Source organism: Diadema antillarum, unplaced genomic scaffold (assembly GCF_040938485.1).
Source record: "Diadema antillarum isolate AM-2024a unplaced genomic scaffold, OU_Dant_1.0 scf00000024, whole genome shotgun sequence".
Classification (NCBI taxonomy): Eukaryota; Metazoa; Echinodermata; class Echinoidea; order Diadematoida; family Diadematidae; genus Diadema; species Diadema antillarum.
The window spans coordinates 529,187-554,450 of record NW_027270913.1 but is presented as its reverse complement, the minus strand read 5'-3'; the positions used below and the strand labels follow the sequence as shown (position 1 = coordinate 554,450).

At 39.0% G+C, this 25,264-nt stretch overlaps 1 protein-coding gene across 1 annotated transcript in view; it reads right to left on the bottom strand.

Moving 5' to 3' along the window:
• Positions 1-223: 223 nt before the first annotated feature.
• The window catches only part of LOC139733261 (rab GTPase-activating protein 1-like), a 97,592-nt gene continuing 72,551 nt past the window's right edge, over positions 224-25,264 (bottom strand). The window contains exons 11-21 of the mRNA XM_071644103.1: positions 21,090-21,203; positions 20,088-20,162; positions 18,740-18,865; positions 17,172-17,315; positions 8,659-8,700; positions 7,753-7,881; positions 6,117-6,206; positions 5,357-5,467; positions 4,480-4,584; positions 3,327-3,482; positions 224-1,092 (exon numbers count right to left, since the gene is read on the bottom strand). Of these exons, the coding sequence (XP_071500204.1) occupies positions 736-1,092; positions 3,327-3,482; positions 4,480-4,584; positions 5,357-5,467; positions 6,117-6,206; positions 7,753-7,881; positions 8,659-8,700; positions 17,172-17,315; positions 18,740-18,865; positions 20,088-20,162; positions 21,090-21,203 (1,449 nt within the window). The 3' untranslated portion in view covers positions 224-735. The remainder of the gene's footprint in view (positions 1,093-3,326; positions 3,483-4,479; positions 4,585-5,356; positions 5,468-6,116; positions 6,207-7,752; positions 7,882-8,658; positions 8,701-17,171; positions 17,316-18,739; positions 18,866-20,087; positions 20,163-21,089; positions 21,204-25,264) is intronic.

Genomic DNA, 25,264 nt, shown 5'->3' with positions numbered 1-25,264 from the left:
AACATTGTTACCTTGCATTTTGTTGAGCTTCAAGAGTTCACATTTAAGCAATACGTCAACAACTACCGTCTGAATTCTGAGGAGATGATACTTCTGTCAAAAGACCATCATATCTCCAAACAAAACAAAAGAAAGCATACAATGCATGAGCTGCACAAATTAATGAAAAATCCATTGACTTTCCAATGCGGGTAGACCTCTGTGTCTTACTGTTTGCATAAAAGTGCAATTGATACCAAGGTAAATAAACTAAAAGAGTAAATGTAATAATATGTCATCATTTTGTTAGTGACTGTCACTAAATTCTGTCTCTATACAATGACTCCCTAGGGTATCCACTTTGCGCACTCCCTGGAAGCAAAAATAAACAACAAAACAATTCTATCAAGCATGTTCCTCGATGAGCATATATGGAAATAACACTTCAACAATCACCACCATCCATGGAATAGATCTCATTCTAGAGAAGCATCGAGTTATGCTGACACACACTGGTCAGTTTGAAGAAAAGTGACAAGGTAATGCATCAAACTGCCACAACTCATGACAAACCATGTTTAAACAATACTCTTCATGGCTTTGCATTCTTTGGAATGCTTATAATCACTGGGATGAATCATCACAAATGTCTAAATATAACAAACTGCAATTGTGGCTCAAAATGGATGAATGGATGGAAACCTGCCGCGCGGTGAAAAAGAGCAAACTTCATTGCCCTCATTCTTGACGGACGATTCACTGCTCGGTCTTCTTGACCACTCCCGTAGCCTCCTTCAGCGAAGAGAAGGAGGAGAAGGTCTTGGTGATCCAGCTGTTGGCGTTGCCGCCCGCCGACGTGTTCCTCACCAGCTGGAGCTCGGCGAGGGCGCTGTTCAGCTGGTGCTCCAGGTGCTGGGCACGGCACTGCGACTCCACCAGCTGCAGCTTGGTCTGTGCCAGCTCCAGCTCAAACTCACGCACCTGGTTGAGGGCCTGGGCCAGCTCGGGTTCCTTGGGTACCTCCGAGGGTGGAGGTGGGTCGTTAGGAGACCGCTCATACTTCCCTTCCTCACTGATAAGATCTCGGCAGGAATCACAACTCTGAAGTCTTTCCTATTTGATGCAATCAAAGATGAAGAGGGTGGGGTGAGGTATATAGATATAAAGATATAGATAGATAGATTGATAGATAAGACAGAAGAGAAGGGGAAAGATAGGGTGGAAACTGAATTTGTCTATCATTTACACCATAATCACACAAAAATATGAAATTATGACTTATGCATCACTAAAATGTCCTTGATTTCATAAGTCAACTAAATTCAATAAACACAAAGGAAAGAGTTATCTTCTCTGAATTTGCTCATTCAAAATCAAAAGAATAATCAAAACACTGAAAACCTAGTCGGGGACATGTTCAGTGGATACAAATCAGGCCTTAAAGCCACTATTTACCATTTGCAGATGAAAGGAAACAAGAGACCCGCGGGTCACGCGCTCACCTGAGTATCGCAATTTCACCTTCCACGCATTCTTGCACACTCTTACCTGAGAACATTGGAAACTTAGGTCTGCATATGGATCCCCCCTCAACTCGGGGGTGGGGGGGGGGGGGGCAGGCAGCCCTGGATTTGCAATGAACAAACTTGGAACTAAAGTCATCAATGTACAAACTCATGGTACTAACTTTGCTTTATCATTTCTGGTTCTAGAGCAGAAGATTTTAAATATTCCTTAATGTGGGGGGGGGGGGGGGGGGTGGGACCCCTAGGGGCCTCTCAAGAGGGACATGGTGCCCATTTGAAGGAATTGAGATTCTATCCCCATAGGGATGTTACCTGCTAAGTTTGGTCAAAATTCATCGTGAGGTTTTTCAAGAAGAAGATGATCATGTACAATTCAGGCTCCATTACAACTGTAGGACTTCTCCCCATCCCTCTCCTGGGTCGCAAGGGGGGGGGGGGGGGGGCACCCCTGATTCCGCAAACCCCATGAACAAAGTTGAAACTACAGTCATCAATGTACTAACTCATAGTATCATCTAAGCCCTATCACTTCTGGTTCTAGAGAAGATTTTTAAAGGTTCCTTAATTTTAGAGGGTTTGGGCCCCCTGGGGACCCCCCCCAGGTGGGCCATGGTGCCCATTTGAACAAATTGAGATACTATCCCCCTAGGGATGCTACCTACCAAGTTTGGTTAAAATCAGACTTGGCGATCTCAAAGTGAAGATGAAAATGTACAATTTAGGCCCCATTAGGACCCCTCCCCGGCCCCCTCCCTTGGGTCCCAAGGGGGGCACCCCTGATTCCCCCATGAACAAACTTGAAACTACAGTCATCAATGTACTTACTCATAGTATCAATTAAGCCCTATCACTTCTGGTTCTAGAGAAGAAGATTTTTAAACATTCCTTAATTTTAGTGTGTTTGGGCCCCCCTGGGGCCCCCCAGGTGGGCCATGGTGCCCATTTGAACAAATTGAGATCCTATCCCCCTAGGGATGCTACCTGCCAAGTTTGGTGAAAATCGGTCATGGGGTTCTCAAGAAGAAGATGAAAATGTAAAAAGTTTACGCACGACAGACGACGGACGACGGACGACGGACGACGGACGAAGAGCGATCGCAATAGCTCACTTGAGCCTTTGGCTCAGGTGAGCTAAAAAAAAGCTTAGTATTTCAAAATAGTTTTAAAATGTGAATTAGGGTTAGAAATAATGAATGTAAAAATATTAATCAGTATAATCAATGTTAAGTATTGTCAAATATCCAAAATGTGAACAATAGTTTTATTAAAACCATTTCTAGAATATACTGTCTACAGTATGGCTTATTGAGAAAATTTGTGATATCTCCTTATATTTGTGGCTCTATTGCAAAATTTTCATATGGTAGGATGATTTGTGATGTTACTGCACAATTATAGGCCTACATATACATCGAATGTGATAACTCCAACATTTTTAATAACTGCTCCCAATGGTAAGAAGTAAGAATCTGATGCATATGTATAGGTCAGTTGTATCACAAAACATCCTACCATATACAAATTTTGTGATAAAACCTAAAATCTAAGGAGATATCACAATTTTTCTCAATAAACCGTAACTGTATACGGTTTAATCTGGAATCCCTTTTATTAAAACCATTGTTCACATTTTGTATATTGAACAATACTTAACACTGATTATGATAATTCAAATTTTTACATTGGTTGTTTTATTCCTAGCTCACATTTTAGAATTATTTTGAAGCACTAATGCCGGGTTTTGATTTCATCTGCAAATGGTAAATTATGCCTTCAAGGTGGCCAGGAGATGAATGATGGCAAGACACTCAGTCAACTGACCCTGAGGTCCAGCATGGACTTCTTGGTCCTCGTCTGTTGGGCCTCCAGTCTCTCACTCAGCTTAGAACAGATCTGTTTGTATTCTCCAATGATGGCCGAGTTCCTCTTGGACTCAGACTCTGCCTTGGACGTCTCTCTCCTGTACATCTCTTTCACCTGGGAAATAAAACATTTCCAAACATTCCCAGCTTGAGTTTGACAAACCAAAACAGATTCACAGAACAGGCTCATAGCAGCAGCATATTCATGCATTCATTATAAGCATACCCCCCTCCCCCCCCCCAAAAAAAAAAAATAGAAAAGAAAATATCCTTGTAATCCCTTTACAGTGAGTCTTTGAACTTCAGTAAAAAATACATTTAAGCTGAACATGCACTTGTTAATTTCTGAGAAGAAAACAATGGAATATCATTTTTTCTTTAAAAAAAAAGGACGAAAGGCACTGAGAAAAAGTTGAACGACAAACAATTGGGGGTTTAATTGAGTATGCAAGAAAGTCACAGGTCTTTATGCGGTAAGTATGATCAAAGAGGCTGAATACTGATTCTAATTTAAGTGTAATGCCAGTCTATGGTCAGAGAGGCTTCAAGTTGTGGAGGTATAACAAACATTCACAATGATAAGAAGTTTCATTAAAATCAGACATGAAGTGAGAAAGTTGAGAGAATTTCAAAGCTTCAAACGTGACATGAACCAGTGATATTAGCTGCAACCACAATGGGCAAATGAAATGAGATGATACTGGCATCACCTTACAGGTCATGCTGACCCACTTTCTTCTTTCTTGTTCTTTTTTTGTGTGTGTATGGGACTATTGAAATACATCTGTGCACACTTGACAGTACAGATGGCTAGAAGACTTGGATCAATTCATTCTGATGCAAAGCAGATAAGTGTGTCTACACAAGTTTTCTATCTTGAAAGCAAACAAATCTCTACGGCATGACGAAGGACACCAAGATAATATCCTAACTCGAGTCTTCCGATTACAGATGGTTCCTATTAGACTCACACAAATAACAATTTGCAAAAGAGACATAGAATAGCATCTTTTATTTATCTCTTTGCTTCCATGTCACTTCGTTTGGATCCCTGCAAGCCTCCCACCACCTCCAGAGAGGATGTTTGAGGCCTGACGAGGGAGCAAGCTCACCTGCGCTGTCTCCGACCCAAGATGCCTCTTTTCCTCCTCCGAATCCTTGAGCTGCAACCTCAGCGCCTTCAGTTCCTTCTCCAGCTCGTCTGCTCGGTCTCGCTCCTGGCGATTTCGGTGGCAAAGAATAGCACGGGAACATTTGAGGTGTCAGAAACACCGCATGTAGACAAACACATACACTGTACATTGCTAACCGCAGGAAGTGACAACGCAGGAACACAAACAGGGGAAACATCATGGATTAATTATCTTCCAGTCATGCCAATGGGGTCAACAACTCTCTGAAAGTCTTTGATCTAACTCACGTGGGAAAATGACTCTTTCGAAAATATTGTCTGTTCTACCACAGATTTCATGTTTTACCATATAAACTGCTATTTATATTATGAATTCCAAGTAGCATTACATGATGTCAAGGAGATACCGCCTTGTGAAATTAACATAATTCAAATGGCTTCACTTTCATACCACTGTCTACGTATGCTTACATTTTCTCTGATAGAAAGCTGTTCTTTCTTTTCTGTTGTCAACATATCTTGCATATGATGTGTTTTCTTCCTTATAACTGAAGACATAAAGATATTCCCAAGTATTTCTCATGATGTAGATATCCAGGATTAACTTTGATGTCATCGGAAGATTTAGCGGGCTCAAAGGATAATGATGCATTAAGTGAAACCCAACCCTGTTAACCTGCCCAGCTCTATATCCATGATGGCCTTTACAAGCAAACGTTAAAGTTTCTCAGAACATGCATCACCAACATTACATGAGATTTTGGTTTGCTAGAAAAATACCCTCTATTGTCTCAGCGTGAGAGACGTCCAGGTTTAAAAGTTGATGGTTTCCATGACGACAGTGAGTTTGTTCTTACCGCATCCATTTGTTTCTCCATCATGAGTTTGTGGGTGATGAGTTCATGAGCCAGCTCATCATTCTCCCTCTCGAGGTGGATGTTGGCCTCCATCAGCTGCTTGTTTTCTCGCTGGATGCAAGGACAAATTATTATCAACAAAATTAATCCATCGGCACAAAGACAAAATCAGTGATGTCAAAAGAATGTCATGGAATTAAGTTTCCACGTCTATTCAAGTGGTTGTATATCAACGGAGTTGTCAAAAAACAAACAAACAAACATTGTTATGAATGCAAAGGATGAAACTCATGTCAAATTTTACAGTGGTGTTAGGTGTATCACTGAATTTTTGCACAACTTTGGTATCAAGTGCAACACTGATGACAATATGGATCTCCAGCTTCATTTTAGTTTCTTCCATAGCTGTTTGTTTTTTCTTAACCAAACATCATCACCTGTGAGACAGATACCTGACTGCTTTGTTGTAATATCGGATCAAAATCCTGCTTAAAATGTCATTAATCATATATACATGATAAATAATTCATTTGAGAAAGCTTCTCTCAGAGCGATTGATAGTGGTGCCATCCAATAGTCAAATATTCATGAAGTTATAAGGTGACCAAAACTTCAAAGTAAAAAAAACAATGACCTGTATCAGCCTGTCTTATTTTCTTCATATGTAAATAGTCCTCTACAATTCTACAAGCTCAAGGCAAAGGTAAATTCTACGAGGATTAAGATTACAAGCTGAAAAGAGAGAGAGAGCTTTTCTCACCTCTAGTCTCTCAACGGGGTCTTCTCTCTCCTCCTCCTCCTTCATGGCGTAATACTCCTTCTCATACTTCTTCAACTTTCGCTGGCTCACCTGCAAAGGAAAGGAGAAGTTTATTATCGTTTCTTTCCTCCTTGCAGTCTCAGAGTTCCCTGACAGCCACAGCATCTATCATGAACAGAATGATCATCTAAAATCAATCAAGTTATGCACTGATTGGAGTAAATCACCTTTGATCCTCTACATTCCTGTCAATTGGAATCATGGTTTCTGGACTTAAAGTGAACAAGTATAAGGGGACAATGAGTTAGGACAACTTTTCCTGTAAACTACCCATTGCAAGAGTGTCACTGTCAAAAGTACTTGAAAGGCATTGGAAATTATATGTCTATCCCGCCTCCTCAACAGCGAGACTGATGCCAACCTTGAAGACGACCGCTATGAGAAAGACCTGCGTGCCATATACCATGAACTCAATCCATGGATAGTCCATCATTTTGTCCTTACCCGCATGAGCATTGTACCCAAAAAAGACAAAGACCTCTCTACTGCCAGTGACCAGTCTCTACACAATAGCTCAAATCACTTGCCAGAAAATCGCCTTTCTCAACTCTGCACCCTTCCCCACAACTCTCCATGCCTTTCTTTGTAAGAAGTGTAAATGTTTGCCTCAAAGAGTAGACGATCTGACAATGGAATTGCGTGAGGTACAGTATGCCATTGATCCCCTCATTATAGTTGTATTTAACAAACCGTTAAAATCAGAATTGTTTGGAATAGAACACACATTTGCAGGGACCAAGTGCTATAATTTAATGAGTTGAATTATGCATTTTTGTCACTGTTGTGTATTAGACATCTGATATATTGTTCCTTATGTATATTTTTATGTTTGTATATTTGGACACTGTTAAGATAGTTTTTATGCCTGAGTGCATGACAACAAATGATTTAAATTTGAATCTGAACCTGAATCTGCCTTGTCAGACACCCCAAAGACCACAGCACCAGCCACACTCCACATGGCTCCTTAATTGCCAACTACTCATTCTTATTCAAAAGAGCCACCAATACATGTACTCTCAGGGACCTTGCGAACAGATGGACAACGCCTTCTCAAAAATCCGCCAACTTCTTTTCAGATGCCCAGGAATCGTCAACCACTCCAAACTGTCAACTAGTCACAGCAGTCTGCATCCAGCTACAGGTGTACATACCCTCTCCCCAACCCAACCCTCCAACAACAGTTCAACTCCCACATTAACAACCAGATTCCTTCTCTCATGATGTCTCATGTGTACCAACCTACCCAGCAATTCTGAAATCATGCAAGTAATGACATCCCTTGCCTCCTTTACAGTTATGCTCTCGAAAGACCATCCTACGCATCAGTGCTCCATGCCCCATCCCCACAGATGAATAGCTAAAATACAATCAAAAACTTCTATGACAAACACTGAACTAAATCTGGATAAAAGTTTACCATGAATTTCATATACTACTCTGTCTGTCCTGTTTTGTGAGCATTCTTTCCATTTCAGTACTTTATGTAAGCATTTAGATAAACTTTATTACATATCTTAAAGTGCAAATGGCACATACATGTCTAAACATGCAAGTAGTGTAACGTGCAGCTTACTTTTGTTGACATGGCAATCTGAATCAGTTCAGCTGCACTCTCATCGGTGCGATACTTCTTCGGTAGAGTGACCCGGAAGTACTTCAGTACACCTTCAAAATCCTGTCCCAGCAGTTCCTTCTTTGATGACTGCAGGTGTGTCAATCAATGATAATGACAAGTTTGATTTTGTCAAAGTCGAGTCAAAACCAATTTCATAATTTCGTTTGCTTGGATTCATAATATCTGTGCAGTACGCAATCATATCTGTCAATAATGTACAATAAAAACATTTACCAAATAACAGAAGTTATTACCAGCCAATCAGATGCTGAATTTAACCGCATTTAACATTCAGTACTTTGCTAACCTGAAGACATAACATCCTGGTTAGCTTGACTCATGGCAAATCAACACTGTAACGGATTTACGCATGAAGTTATCATGAAACAACTAAATGTGGTGAGATGCGCCATTATGAGGCATCACAAGCTATACAAAAAATAGGCTTACTCATGCACTGTGACCTACTCCAGATAAACTTCTAGTCTTATTTGGGAGTTTTAACATAAACACTGTATATGTAAGAAGAGTGACTAAAAGGAATAAAATTAAATTGATTTCCGGGTATCAAGAAAAACAACAACTTAGGGGATATTTTTACATATTCATAAAAAATTCTTGAAAAAACACAGAAGATGAAACTGATATTTTGAAAGCAATAGAGACTTCCACCGCTTTAGCTATGATTTGTCTTTTTGAAATGCAAAAAAAAAAAAAACAACCCAAAACACCCAAATAAAACTGAAAAACTGAGAACAGATCTGTGTATAAAGTACTCTGTGGTATTTCAAAATGACAATGCAACATTTCACTAAAGGCTGAATGCACCAGGTAATTAAACTTCCATGGAAGGTGTTTACTCACTTTTAAGAGGGCAAGAGCTACGTGGAAAATGACAGCCATTCCCTGGAAGACAAAAACAAATGAAACAAAATACAAATTTAGTAGTTATGGAAGACACAAATTAAAACATAAAGCTGAAAATAATACATTTGAGCTGCACACTCTGACTTCAAAAATTCAGTAGTAAGTACTTGATTTAAGTCTAACATGGGAATTACAACATTTGATAGAGTATTTAACTCTAAGCTTGCGATATGTCAGCAAAGTTTGTACCATTGATACCTGACCTGTTGACTAAATTTTCCAAGAGATAGAACTGGAACTGTTTTTAAGCAAAATTCCTATTTTCTACCTCACACAATGTCAATCGAAAGGTCATATAGACTTACACTACTTCTTGTTCAAACTGCCACTAAATGTTAATGGTAGATTGGTTATTGTTTCTACTGATTACAAGAGATAACCGGTACTTGAAAAAAAAAGAAAAAAAAAAGAATTGTAATATGATGCTATTATGCTAAGATAAAGCTTATTTTGATTAATATTCCTGTGTTGCTGTTCATTCAAACTGAACGAGCCACTCTCAATATTGCAAAGTTACGAAGAATATATATATATTTTTTCCTTTTCATTTGATTTTCTCACGTTGAGACTAATTTCTTCTCAGACGTGTTATGAATGTACGACCGCTCTGTATTAAGGTTGACTTATCAATGATTTATTATGATAGTCTGCCAAGTAGGATGATTTAAAACATACGTGTTTATACGGTGCACACAGAGTTGCATATTATGGTACTTGTGACACCTAGGTGTAATACATAGGTAATGATTGTGTTCTATTGTTTCATTAATGCAGTCCGAAGCGTGGCGCCTCCCTGTCACGTGGTTGTTTGTTGGCGCCTTTATTGAGGTACTGCTTGGCGGTCTCCTGCCTCATCGGCGGGGCGTGGCAGAGGGCACCATGCTGGTGGTTACTGACCTACGTTTCCCTATACAATTAACTCACCTTTTTCTCATTCCTTCATCTGCGCGTTTATACTGTGTACACAAAGCTGAATATGCTATATTTGTGACACCCAAGTGTAATACACAGGTGATGATTGCGTTCTATTGTTTCATTGTACATTGCAGTCCGAAGCATGGCGCCTCCCCGTCACGTGGTTGTTTGTTGGCGCCTTCATTGAGGTACTGCTTGGCGATCCCTTGCCTCATCGGCGGGGCGTGGCAGGGGGCGCCATGCTGGTGGTTATTGACCGTTCGCGCTGTGACCATACAATGGTGGGCATTCACCCATTCGCATTCAACCAGTGTTGTATCTATGTCATCCCATGTACATAAATTTGTGAATGTAAATCATTCAATTCAAGATGTCTGCATCTGGTATAGGAGAGGTGTTTTATTTTTTCCTATTTTTTTTTTCTATCACTCTCTGAAAATGGTTAATGTAATACTCATAAATGTCAAGGGACATTTTACCTAGTTTGTTTGTTTTTTTTTCCTTTTTCCTTCTGTAACCTGATTTCTTAACTGGTGTATTCTAATTCCTATTATATAGTAGAGCAAGGCTGAAGACGCTCTTTGATAATTGTTAATACGTTATTCTGTAATATATGTGGTACCTCGTGTATGGGATTAATGTTACATTGACTCTGTTTCCAACTAAGATGTAGCATTTTCTTTCTTTTTAGTCTCGTACATCACAGACATTCTAGATGTCAAAATCCCCTGTGCTGCACTCGACAGGTGCCCTCGTGGACACAAGCAATGGCAATCACGCTCACCCTGTACTACACAATCCAATAGACACTGCATTCAATTCAATTACTGATGATGATTTTTTCGATACGGTAGGACCTTCTTTGGCAGAAAGAGAAGTAAATATTGATCAAAATAATATGTTTTTCGATAATTGTGTTTCAGATAGTTTTAATACATCGTCGAAAGAATTTCATTATGACTTTGATATAGAAAACCAATTGCAAAGCCCATCTTCGGAATATCTTACTCTCAACCAGTTTAATAATGTTGTCAAGGAATATGATCACACCATTTTTTCACTCATACATCTTAATATTAGGAGTATTAATAAACATTTTGAGGAACTGAGGTTACTTTTAGATGATCCCATCAGGAAAAAATTTTCGATAATAGGTTTAACCGAAACCTGGCTTTCCAATGATTTAAGTCTTCCTTTCGCCCTCGACGGATATGATTTTGTAGTTAATAACAGACAAATTAGGGCGGGTGGGGGCGTTGCTTTATATGTTTCACAAAAGTATGATTATATAGTTCGTGAAGAGCTCAACTGTATGACTGAAGTTATTGAATCTCTTTTCATTGAAATTACAGTCCCTGGCAGTAGAAATATAATCATAGGTGTAATGTATAGACCACCCAGTGCGAATATGAAATCATTTTTGGAATATTTTGCGAATCTAATGAAGGATCCAGTTTTTATTCATAAAAAATGTTTCATAATGGGAGATTTTAATATAGATTTACTGAAACAAAATACAATCTCACAAGATTTTATGGAAATATTTCTATCTGCTTCTTTCTTACCTTTGATATCTAAGCCCACGCGTATAGTTAATGAATCCGCCTCCCTTATTGATAATATTTTTTCTAATATTCTGCCGTCTCCTGATTCTCTTATATTACTTTCAGATATTACAGATCACTTCCCCATTTCGACTAGTTTCTTTTTAAATGATATCATTGATAATAAAGCTAGTTCTTTATTTAGACGAAGAATTACACATGAAAATGTAGCCAGTCTGGGTGCTAGTTTAGACAGGACAGACTGGTCGTCTATTTTTGACTCAAATGATGTGAATTTGTCATTTGAATATTTTATGCATATTTTTACTCAACTCTTGGACATTCATATTCCAAAACGAAGAGAAAAGTCATCCAACTATAAAAAGGTACCCAGGTTACCTTGGATTTCTAAGTCACTTTTGCGTTCAATAAATAGAAAGAATAATTTATATTACAAATTTAAAATGAAACCTACTGAGCAATCAAAACTGAAATATACTAGTTATAAAAATACTTTGACGAAAATTATACGTATTGAAAAGAAAAAATATTATACTAAGCAGTTACAATTTTATAAGCATGATATGCAAAATACATGGAAAGTTTTAAAGCAAGCAATGAATATATCAAATAACAAGTCGAATATTACCAAAATTAGATTTGATGATAAAATTCATGAAGATCCTCATTATATTTGTAATATTCTAAATAATCATTTTTCTTCCATTGGGGAAAATCTTGCAAGCAAAATTCCATCTTCAAATAAACATTTTTCTGAATTTTTAGGTCCACCAAATTTAAACTCAATATTTTTTAGTCCAACATATAGTCAGGAGATAATCAATATTGTTTCTGATTTTCGTTCCAAAAAAAGTGCTGGGCACGATGACATCAGTAATTTTTTGCTGAAGGGGGTAATATCTTCAATTGCGGATCCTTTATCTCATATATTCAATTTATCTCTTTTTTATGGTATTGTTCCTGAAAGTATGAAAATAGCAAAAGTCATCCCTTTGTTTAAAAAAGGTGACAAATTAGATGTTAATAATTATAGACCAATTTCTTTGTTATGTACATTGTCCAAAATTCTTGAAAAAATTGTTTACAAAAGAACTCTTACTTTTTTGAAATTCAATAATATACTCTCAAATACTCAGTTTGGTTTTAGAGAAAAACATAGCACCTCACATGCATTATTGAGTTTTGTTGAAAAAGTAGCACATGCTATCGACAAATCTTCACATCTCATAGGTTTGTTCCTGGACTTCTCCAAGGCCTTTGACACCATTAATCATGATATTTTACTTAATAAACTACAACATTACGGAGTCCGTGGGAAGGCCTTGGAGTGGTTCAGGAGCTACCTCTCGAACAGGAAGCAATATGTCTCTTTAAATGGTTGCAATTCACAAATGTTAAATGTTAAATGTGGGGTCCCACAGGGAAGTTTATTAGGTCCGCTTCTGTTTCTTATTTATATGAATGATTTCTGTAAATCATCAGATATTCTTTCTTTCATTCTCTTTGCGGATGATTCAAATTTGTTTTTTTCGCATAATAATCCTTTTACCCTAGTAAAGACATTAAATTTTGAATTAGAAAAAGTTGCTCAATGGATAAAAGCTAATAAATTATCTCTCAATCTCCAAAAAACAAAATATATGCTTTTCAGCAACTCCATTGAGGCACTACCTGCTGATATTATTTTTGATGGCACACCACTGGAAAATGTTTCTTATATCAAATTTCTGGGAATAACAGTTGATAATAAGCTTTCATGGAAATTTCATATTGATAGTATATGTAAGATTATTTCTCGAAACATCGGTATAATCAACAAGATCAAATTTTGTCTTCCTTTGTCGTCCCTGCTTACATTATATTCATCCCTCATATTGCCTTATTTAAATTACGGTATTCTTGTATGGGGAAATACATATCAAACTCTTTTGGATAAATTACTTCTGCTACAAAAGAAGTCACTGCGTATTATATGTCACACTGCATATTTGTCTCATACTGATCCGTTATTTTTTGAAAATAAAATATTTAAAATTAAAGATTTGTATTTGTTTAATTTAGGACAATTTATGTATAATTACAATAAAAATAATCTTCCATATATATTTGAATCAATGTTTTCAAAAAATCAATCTGTTCATAATTATCCTACAAGGCAATCCAACGAATTTCATTTACCATTTTTTAGGACTTTGCTGGCTCAGCAAACCTTCATCTACGAGGGGCCTAAGTATTGGAACTCACTTCCCAACGACATAATAACAGCACAAACTTTGAATTCTTTTAAGAATAAATTAAAATTCTTTCTGTTGAAATCTTATGATATACAACCAAATTAGCTTCGGTTTCATTCTCTCAATCAAGTCGTTTGTTTGTTTGTTTGTTTGTTTTTACAAGTATTAAGATATCACACAGAAATCATCTTTTAAGGAAAACAATCTGTCTAACATAAGTTTACCTCAGATATTTATTTTATTGTACCAGTAACAGTGAGTCTATTCTCTTTCTCTTTTTTCTTATATCCGTTCCTATGCATTCATACCGGCATATGCACCCAATCAATCGCAATTTCAAACCAGGGAGCGTTGTATTGTTTTGTTATTGCATTTTAGTCATGAAGTACAGTATGCTTGTGTCCACGATGGCGCGTGTTGTACCATAGTCTTATTTCCCCCTTTTTTTGTTCTTTTTGTTCTTCTTTTTTTCCCCTTCCTAAGTTAATTTCATGTCAGTTGACATTGGTTTCTTTGACCTTGTGTACGTATTTTTTGAGGGTCCCATACCCTACAAGCTTTGCTTTTTAAGTGGGACCCTCCATTTCCATTCTAATCTTTGTATTAGGTATATACCTTAGAAACGAAATTCTGTTGTTACTCGTGACCATTTGTATGTTTTCTTTGAAATTGTTATAAATTTGTTCTGTAAATGTATTGTATATATTTTTTCTGTTTATTCAATGGAAATGGAAATAAAATTGAATTGAATTGAATTGAATTGAATTAAATGCAGAGCATTAGGGCACATATTTGAAATATTGATCCATTATCTGGTAGTCCACCAAAACAAGAAAAAGAAATATGAATATTTTCCCCTCCCTTGAAGTTACACCAATTGCATAATAATAGGTAATGCATTCGCAAACCTGGCAATGAAAACAAATTTGCATCATAAGAGTGGCTCTGATATAGGGCAGCGTATTCTTCATTTCGTTTTCCATTGAACCATGTCAATCCTTTGCCCCACTGTAAATTGCTGTGTTGCCATTTTTTAAACTATGGTACCGGTATTCTCAACAGTTCCTTATTTTGTTGCTGCATAACCTTTGCTTAGAGAACTGTGGACTTTCTTTTGTCTTTTTATCTATTTCCCCCCCCCCCTCCTTTGTTGTTTTGTGAATTACATCATTCATTTACTTGCTTTTGTTCCTTCTTTCTTTTTCTCTATCTTTGTGTTTGTTTTATGTCATGTCCCTTTTGTAAATAGTTTTTTCTCTATCTATACCCCCTTGCTTGTTATAGTTTTATAGTTTTTTTTTTTAGAAACTCTTGTATTTGATTAGTTGTTTTAATACTATGAGGACCCCTAATTTCACAAGCTCTGCTTTTCTATAGGGTCTCCTCGTCTTTCTTCTTTTTCTCTGATTTAACCAGTGTATTCTATTATATTTGTATACTTGTTATTCTCTTGTTAATTGTCAGACACATTCAATGTATTATTGTAAGGAAGGAAGAAAGATGAATAAACTTGAAACTTGAAACTGTTGCTCAGCCCTGCCCTCCCTGCAGCCTCACCCTCTCTGTAGCAACATCCTCCCGGCAGTCCTGCCCTCCCTGCAGTCCCACCATTTCTGGAGGCATATATAATCCCTGCAGCCCCACCCTCCTGACAGACCCACCTTTCCCAATATTCTCCCCAAAGTCTCAGCCTCCCTGCAGTCCCACCCTCCATGCAGCCCCGCCTTTTCCTGCTGGCCAATCCTCCCTGCAGTCCCAATCTCCCTGCAGCTCCGCCTTTCCTGCTAGCCAATCCTCCCTGTAGCCCCACCCTCCTTGTAGTCCCACCCCTCCCTGCAGTCCCATCCTCCCTGCAGCCCCATGTTCCCTGACCTCCCATTTTCCCTACAGCTCTACCCTTCCTGCAGTCCCAGCCTCTCTGCAGTCCCAGCCTCCCTGCAGCCCAACCCTCCCTGCAGTCCCACCATCCCTGCAGTCCCACCCTCCTTGTAGTCCCAACCCTCCCTGCAGTCCCACCATCCCTGGATTCCCACTATCCCTACAGTCCCATCTGTCCTTGTGGCCCTGTCCTCCCTGACCTCCTATTTTTCCTACAGCTCCACCTTTCCTATAGTCCCACCCTCCCTGCAGTCTCACTCTCCCTGCAGCCCCATCTTTCCTACCAGCCAATCCTCCCTGTGGCCCCATCCTCCCTGCAGTCCCACCCTCCCTGTATAGTCCCACCCTCCATGCAGCCCCACCTACCTTCAGCCCCATCCTCCCTGCAGTCCCACCCTCCATGCAGCCCCACCTACCTTCAGCCCTACCCTTTCTGCAGCCCCACCCTCCCTGCAGCCCCATCCTCCCTGCAGCCCAACCCTCTCTACAGTTCCACCCCTTGCTTCACACTCATCCAGCACACCCCTACCTCCTCCTCACTCAATGCTGCTATCCAGCTGTTTCACTGAGTCATACTAGGAAATCAAGAATACAGCAGCGATGCCCTCCGGCATCAAAGTGTGCAATTGTTTAAAACCTCCTCCAGCCCTTTCTTTCCCCCTTCCCTTTTTCCTCTGTGTGTACCTCTCTCTTTTATAAGAAACAGGGAGAAGTAAGAGAAATGAGCTGCCATTATAGAATCTCTCATGGGATGGCAGCAGACAGGATGCAGGTCATCGCAGAGGGAGGAAGCGTGATGGCGTGAGATGCCAGGAGACAACCAACCTGGGCTTGCAAAACATCGCCATCAAATTTACGGTCAAAATCAGTACTTAGTGATTCACACACTCTCTACTGCTTGCTGTATACATGAGCCCTGAAGAACAGTGAAAGTCATCGAAAGTTGACCATGTACACAATTTTCATAATGTGACATATTTAGAAAGTATTGAGAATTTCAGCAGAGTGATGTGATATTTAACTACAGAATGGAACACTTCTTAGTCACTCCATGATATATCCCTACCTACAAAGATATTTTTGCTAACATCCGGCAGAAACAGTGCAATTTTGTTGTTTCTTCAAAACTTCCCCACATACAATGTGAAACATGAGCAGCTTATGACGTATATTATACGCACACCCACAGATTCTTGAATGTGTACTGTAATCTCTGATGAAATCGATAGCACAAAACAACTCTTAGATACAGAAATATAAGCTGAAATCACTAAAACCTAGTGGGTTTTCCGCTCAGCTAATGTTTCAAGAGGAATTTGGCAGACTCTGGCGACAGGTGGGCACAGAATAACCTTTGACCCCGTACCTTTCAAATCCTCTAAACAGGCATCAGATCAAAGCATCCAGCATGAAATCAACTGCTGCTGTTTGATCAGAACAAAATAATCTCTTGCAAAAAAAAAAAAAAAAAAAATATCAGTGCTGCAAATGCACCAAATCCAGGCCCCATCATAAATACAGCTGCAGCTGATTACAAACTTGATGGCAACAATGACTAAATACTCTCTATGACTGTTTACAGACACTGAAAGAAGAGAGGAACATCTTTATGATCCTGTAAATTGAAGTTGTGTACAGGTTAAGTCAGTTTTTGTTACCTTATTTTTTCCTCTTTACTCAAAGCTGATATATTTCTAGACAAGCTCCTAACCCTCATGAGCACACATCTACAAACATGTACAGCGGAGATGTCATCGGGGGAAATAACTAAAGAGGCCACAGCCCAGGAACAAGGCTAGGTGTGAATGTTCCCCCCTCCCGCCACCATCTTCCCCCTCCCGCCGGATGAGGCGATTACCTCGGAGAGGAAGACGTCCATGATGTGGAATACGGTGTGGAGCGGGAACTTGGCCGTGAAGAGAGTGAGGAACCACTGGGAGGCAAACATGTGGGTCTCGATGCCGATGTGGAGGAAGTGGCTAAACAGATCTGGCACGTTGTCCTAGGTCGAGCAGAAGATAGAAGTTGAAGCAGAAAGAGGGATGGGGGGGGGGGTGGAAGGGGAAGAAATGAGAAGGGGAGGAGATCGAGGGGGAGAAAGTGAGAAAGGAGAATAAAAAGGGAGAGGGAGGGTTGAAATAGGAAAAGAGAGAAAGAAATGGAAAAGAGGGGAGGGGGTAATGTAGACAAGAAGAGGCATTATGTGAGGGCAATAAAAATACATTTGTAGATGAGATGGTGTTATGAGTAAACACGGGGCAAAGAAAAAATTGCAGAGAAGAAAAGGAGTGTGACATGTGAATACACACAGAGACAGAAACAAGAATGAAAGAGAGAGAGGAAGAGAAGACGAAGGATAGATGAAGAGAGAGGAGATATAAACACACAGGTACTGGTAATACAAGAAAAAACAAGGGGGATAACAATATTCCCAGATGGGAATCGCATTGAAAATATGTGAAGTGTTTGGAAAAATAAATAGAGCTGGGAAAAAAACCCAGGAATTTTGAAAGAGAGTGACTCAGTGTCCAAAAAAGGTAGAAATAAAAGAGGATAATTACAAAGCTGAGGGGATACCAGACAGACAAGGAAGTCCACTCAGAGTACAAACAAAACTAGCCACTGTAACATACTTTTCATGACACTTGGCATTAATGGCTCCACATACACAGCATGTTCATTACGATGGTTTTCCAAACACAAGGATAGAGTATGCTGTACGTTCAAACCTAGTGGAGAACATGCAATGGTAACAAACCTGGCACTAGCATGATACTGGTTCTCACATCTCGTTTTTATCCAAACAAATGCTTCCGACACACGAGAAGTGTTATTGGTAACAGGCATCTATCTTGTCAATAAAAATTTTATGAGGTAGTATCGCGACTGACACCAATGTAGGCAGTGTGCACTCTATCTCCTTAAGCTCTCAAAAACAATGTAGGAAAGAAAATATCAGACCGTTAAAATAAAAATGAATGACAGAACAGGGCAAAAGAAATAATGCATGTAGCATCCTTCAAAATGGAGCCATTACAACTACAAGGGAAAAATTGTAGTCACTGAAGTAATGTGAGGGAAATAACCTTTAATACATACTGGAAAAATTACTTCGTCTCTGGCCCATGGCTATGATAGGGGGTTTAGCAAAGGTTGGCAATTGGCCCAACCATGCTTGGCAATGAGTGACAAAAACAACGACAAGAGGGGTTTGCCGTAGTCTAGCCTTAGTTTGCAGGCACAAACCCTTGTTGGTCATAAAGGAGTCTGGCCCAAGACTACTACATGCACCACTGGCACTGTCCCATAGGCCCTGTATTGTAGCTTCTCCCAGAGGCTACAGTGCCAGTGGTGCATGTAGTAGTCTTGGCGCAGACTCCCTTACGACCAACAAGGGTTTGTGACTGCAAACTAGTTTAGCCTTACCTCCAGGAGGCGGTCCAGCTGAAAAAACTTGACATGGAGCTCCTGGAAGTTGTTGAGGAAGAGGTCCCTGAGTCCCTTGTCGTACATGATCTTGATGAGGACGGCAAAGGCTTGCTCCTCCGGCATCTGACGAGGAAGGGATGAGTCAAGCAGTGAAGACGTGTCATGGATATTTGAATGACAGGAAATTTGAAGTGTGTGTAGAAGTTTGTCAATTTACAATCTGCAGTTTACAGTGCTGCTACTCATAGGGCTCAGTTCACATTCATTATCTAATAGAGCACAATGTGCACATGCTATGACCATCTATAATCACTTTCTTTTCAAACTCACTCTATTCCACTTGCTTCTATTGAACCAAGAAGACCCTTTCTTATTACAGCATTACTTGACTTGCAAGTGTAATACTAGTCTTGGGAAGACTGTATTCAACGCTACACATAAGAGTGGTCTTTGGAGTATGTTTTCACAACACTCTGTCCTCAAGTGACCTCAATGATCTCAGATAAAATGGTGCTTTCACATGGGTGTAAAGATGTGACTCTCAAGAGGAATCTTGCTGCTTTGACAAAATTGTGAAATGGGTCAAACAGTATGAGGTAGTATTGTGACTGACACTAATGTAGGCAGTCGCGATACTACCTGTGTATGCTTAGACAAACTGTACTGCCCAGCATTTGGAGAATAACAAAAAGACAGACAAGTATATAAGCGTTCCAGTGGTGCCATATTGGGAACTCTTTTTTCTTGAGGCAAGAAAAATACTTAAACTTGAGTTTGGTGAAATAAAGGTAGAGGAATAGCGCTGGTAAATATCTCTATCATGTAAGTAGAATGATACACACAGAGAAAATTATGAATAGAGAACATACTTCAGTACTAGAAACATTTTTTTTTTTTGTTACAATGAAGGAAAACCAGAGTATCATCAAACTACATACCTCGAACTATCAATACTCCTGAAAAACTTTAGAACAAGTACAAATTGTAGAGTAAAGGCCACAAAATGTGTCCTCATACAAATGGGGATAAAACATCCAATTGATGCTAAAACTTTGCAACATAATTCTCTGTGAATATAAGCAGTCCAGTCATAAACTACTGGAAAGTAAGATATTTTTGAAGTACGAGATTTTCGTTAATTAGAGCCAATGGCCTCTTTCTTGGGATGAAATTTTTGCAAATATTCAATGCATATGGTGGTGTAGACAAGAACTTTTGCTTGCATTTTCATTTCATGAATCTTAGCTCATGTAAAATTTGCAACATTGAAATGCACATGAACACTTCTTGTTTTACAGTACTGTCAAGAAACTCTGGGCTACATGGTATCAAAGTGGAAACTTACATGGAGCCAAAGTACTGCAGCGAGGAATGACAGGCCCTGGGTGTAACCGACATCGTTGTCATAGACAGAATAGGCCTGAATGGATATGGAGACAAGGAATTATAGTCAAAACCTATTCTTGGCTGGAAGAGTATAAAAAATATGGAGTCAACATTCTGAGTGATTCTTACTGTGTGAGACAGACTCTACATGGAAAAAAACCAGAAAAGTTTATATCACAATATCATACTAAAGACACAAGATGTGTTTGTTGGCACAAAATTCACTTTCTTTCAAATCAATCTCTTGAATTTGTGGGTACTACTCAAAACTAAGCTGGTAAAATGGGAGAATTTTATCTCCTTTCAAAAGATTTTGCTGTCAATAATACCTTCCACTCATATCTGACATCATATTGTCACACATACTGAATTTACTGTTTAAAAGAGGTATATTATCTCCCATAGAATGCCAACTGTAAAATCCTGGACACAAATCATAGATAAATAACACAATGTCTCTGATCTTTTTATTTCACAACTATGCGTATATGCACAAATTCCCGCTTCCTGACAATCAATTTGTGTTTAGTCTTCTGTTAATTGTCAATCATTTCACCACGACTCTTTTTGACTTTGCTTGATATCGCATACCGCATGGCAGCAAACATGCATTATTTGCCAAGCTCTGTGTTTATCATGCATTTAGATTAAAAAGGCTCTCCTTGACTATATCGAGGACTTTGCTAATACATGTTGAAATTCAGAGTAACTACTTTGTGGTGCTTATGGCTGCACCAAACAGCCTTAAGACACTCACTGATCTGAATACAGATGCACTATTACTGAACCTGATGTAAGGCATGTACTCAGGTTGACCTTTCCCTAGAATACCTCACTTGGCTTGCGGTTAAGACGCAATTGAGTCACTTTGCATTATTGGTCAACGCTAATAGTGTTGACACTGGCGAGTAAATACCACATCTTACGCTGGAGCACCTCTCCTGGGTCACGCGGCACCCACCTTGCTAATTTTATACATGGCATCTTGCCCGCCCTCGTTCTCATTGTTGAATTTCTCGTGGGCCGTAAAGGTTCGACTGATGTCACGCAGGATGACCTGTTCGGCAGGAGACTCCTGGGGAGATACAAGAGGTGAGAGAAAAGGGACCATTGAAAACAACAGAACTCAAAACAACCTGTCACATGATAGGGCCAAAAACCTCTGCAGATCAAGAAACATACCGATAAACAGTAAATAAAAATACATTTTGAAAGCAAAAATACATTTTTGATTAATAGGGGGGAATCTTACTCATTTCAAGAATGTTAAATCAAATTTCAGAAAAAAAAAACATTTCATCTGAAAAAATCTTCTCAGTTTTAATGAAGACAGAATCATACTGCGTATCATAGAAAGAAGTGTTTATCATCTCCTAAGTAGTTCACAAGACCTGTAAAAACATTAAACAAATCTAAAGATATCAAAGAAAATTTGAGGAATCAAGAATGTTCATAAATAAAAAATGGACACAAGTACAAGTAACCCACACCAGTATTTGATTTTCTTGTTTCATTGGTAATTCCACACTGTTTCCATTTGCTTTTATTTTTCTTACAAAGAAATTCAATCATTTGTGCCTCTTGTCTCAACATTTAAACACATGTGAAATAGACACCAGATATTCATGACCTGTTTTAAGTGCGATCATCTCTTCACGACGGTCGTATCTATTACATGGTTCAGGTAGCTTCTATCTTAGGACAAAAGCGGAAGCCTGTTGCATGAAGACATAACTGATTTGACACAGGGTGATCGCACACCCCCCCCCCCACACACACACATCATGTGTATGTGTGTGTGTGTGTGTGTGTGTGTGTGTGTGTGTGTGTGTGGTTCTGAGAGGACAAAAGCTAAATTACATTTGACTTGGAAAAAAGACAAAAAACAAAAGCATGAAATTGAATATGCATGCAAGAGGGCAAGGATTATCTCCAGGCAGATGGATGGTAATAAATTAACCTGCTTTCACCGACTAAAGTGCACATAAAGCATATGAGATACATGATGAAAATGAGCGGCTTGATACCATGTGCTGGTGAGATTACAACACAACATGGCTCATATGACACTCCATCCATTACCCCATTAGTTTAACTCTGACTGTCTCTCATCTATCACCAGGGGGTCCTCAGAGACAAGAATTTTCTGATTTGAGGCACTGCATCCAGGTAAGGGGATCATCTATGGACAAAATGCAACAGCAGTTTCACACTGGAAACAAATTCTTGTTTGTTATCATGTTTCTAACATGCATTTCTAGTCATATTTACATGGAGTGCTTAGACACTGAAATGAGTTTCGTTGCCTGCCAAACCATGGTGAAAGTGAATACAAGGTCAGGCTATGCTCTTCCCTCTCAGTCATGTTACAGAGGTCAAACTGTTCTGTCAGCAAGCATCCAGGGTGCTTAAAACAAAACCAGATTGGGATGAATCTCCGTACATGCCTCACTAAACGTGAATTGAGAAACATGTATGAGGCCGGGGTAAAACTTTGAAAGACTTTGTGGCATGGGCATTTATGGAGTGGGACGGCTGGGCCGGTTCAGATCTATTCAAGAGTTCCCCCGTTACAAATTGTGTACAGTTTTATCACTGATCTCTATGCAAGTACACACACACCAACAGAATCTCAACTGGAGTGGACCGTTACCGATGAGCGTACAACGTATGCTTCGATGCACATATTCGCTGACCGGTGCTCTTCATGGTTTTCGTATGTACTCCAGTGGGCAGCGAATGTATTGAACCACCCATGAATCTCCACACTACCAGGACCTTACCTTTGCTTTCATAGACATGATTAAACATCAAAACACATTCACAGACAAGTCCCAATATTTGGGGTGGTAACCTCAAATGACAGAGCTGTTCTGCTTTCGATATTTCATCTACGATATTGTACATGGTGTAGCATGCATGCATTATTGCCAGGGATGCCATGATCTGATCATCAAGCTGCTGTGTATGATTCTACAAACAATGGGTTATCTACAATGAGTCTGTCCTTCCTCAACACTGACCTCGTGAAACTCGTAAACTCTCATATGTTTTGACGTCACATGGGCAATCACACTGTCAGTACGAAACTGCAGAATGTATATGTGACACCGGTGACAGTAAGTTTTGATAAAGGATATTCCCATTTCATGCTCAGTGCTTTATATCACATGCCATGACCCTGGTCACTGGAATCAAACCCACATCTACAGTTTACTCAGTTCGCATTGACTCCCTGGGAAGCTTTACTAGGAAAATCTGGGAAATTTTCCTAGCATGATGAAAAAGCACTTGACTTACACATGGTGCACCTCTTTTAGAAAACAGAAGGAATTTTTTACCCTTAGCCCATTTGGTACTGAATTCTGAAATCCCCATAGACTTAAAGGGACTGTAGGGCCTACTGGTTGAGGTGAGGATTCAGGTTTATAACATTTTTTGGTAAGATAATGAGAAACCTCTTATGAAATGTGAAAGGGCATGTAATTTCAAGAAGGATTCAATGTTTATTTGATGAAAATTGGCCTTGAAATGGCTGAGATATCCAAGAAGCGATCCTAATAAAATTGACAAGCCACAACTTTTATTAGGATCTCTTTGTGTTTCCTTGTTTTTATAGATATCTCATCAGTCATTTCAAAACCGATTGTCATCAAATAAACTTTTGATTCCCCTTAGATTTGTATGCTCTTCAACATTTCAGAGTGGTTTCTAAATATCTCGCAAAACGTTACAAGCTGAATCCTCACCTCAACCAGTACTGTACAGTCCCTTTAATACGCAGGCCACCAGGTTTCCATATGGAATGGGTTAATGTACATGTACAAAGTGTATGTCAGTATTTAAGGACGTAACATGCACTTTCATTAAAAAAATGAAATGTTGTGGATTTCTCTTTATACTTTCTTTATTACATTGTAAATACATGACAATATGACCTGTTGTAGTCATCTCATCCATCAATGGCAGAACCGAAACTTTAAGAATAAGGGTCTATGTGAAGGTGTGAAGTCCGTTCTTTGTTCTTTTTGTGATGTTAAGTGACTGTAACCTTTAGCAGAATACTAGCAAATCTCACACCCTAATTCTTTGCAGGTATAAATAAATAAAGAAAAGAAAACAACCAAACACTAGTATAGAAGAATAATGATTTCTTGTCACATCCAAATCTCATACGTTTGTAATACAATGAAATCCTGTCATGATCTATTCACAATGCTGTAACTTTCATCTGACTAGGTAAAAGATACCCTGGAAGAACACATGCAGTGTGTTTATCACGCCGCATACCATTTTCTTCTCAAGATGAGAGGTTAACAGCCTCCCAGGCATCCAACGTCTACACGGATTTTGTCACTCATTAAACTCGGGCAGAGTAATAAACTCCAGTCTAAGCAGGGGCTTGCAGTGCTTGTAATTTCCACCAACAGCTGTGTCTCCATTCTCCGCTAATGAAAGTGCAACATGCAAGCAAAAGAATGCACAATGTTGGGAAAGAGTGGGAGTACATGTGTGTATAATATAGTGAAAGAACACTGCTACAAGCACAAGTGTGTGTATGTGTGTGCGAAAGGGCATTATACACAATGAATTAACAAGAACATGGGCCTACATGGTAGAGATACATGTGCCAAACCCAAGGACTTGAGAAAAAGTGAAGACAATAGTTACATTGTAGGCACACAGAAATGAAGAATAATCAAATAGATAAAAAAGAACAAGAATAAGTGCATCAAATGTGGTAGTCACAGATTCAAATAAAGAGTAAAAAATATGTACAAATCTAAATGAAAAGTATTATATTTAACACAATCAGTACAGTCAATGACATTTACTTTTACACTCTCAATCAAAAGTGATAGACCTAGGACATTTCACCGAGTTCATGATCATCTCGTTATTCTTTAAGTTGTAAGAAAAATGTTTTCCTTATAAATGTGATCTAAAGATAGTGCTGATTTCACCTTATGCTGTACTTGATATGAACCAGGAACTTTGTGCAGTTCTGGTGAAACAGTTCCTGGCAACAAAATGCATCAAATTTCAATAATATAATGTTGCATGAGATAAACCTTGTAGTTCCATGAGACAAACCATTCCCCTCATGCAAACTTGATCCCAGCATACAAACTTGAT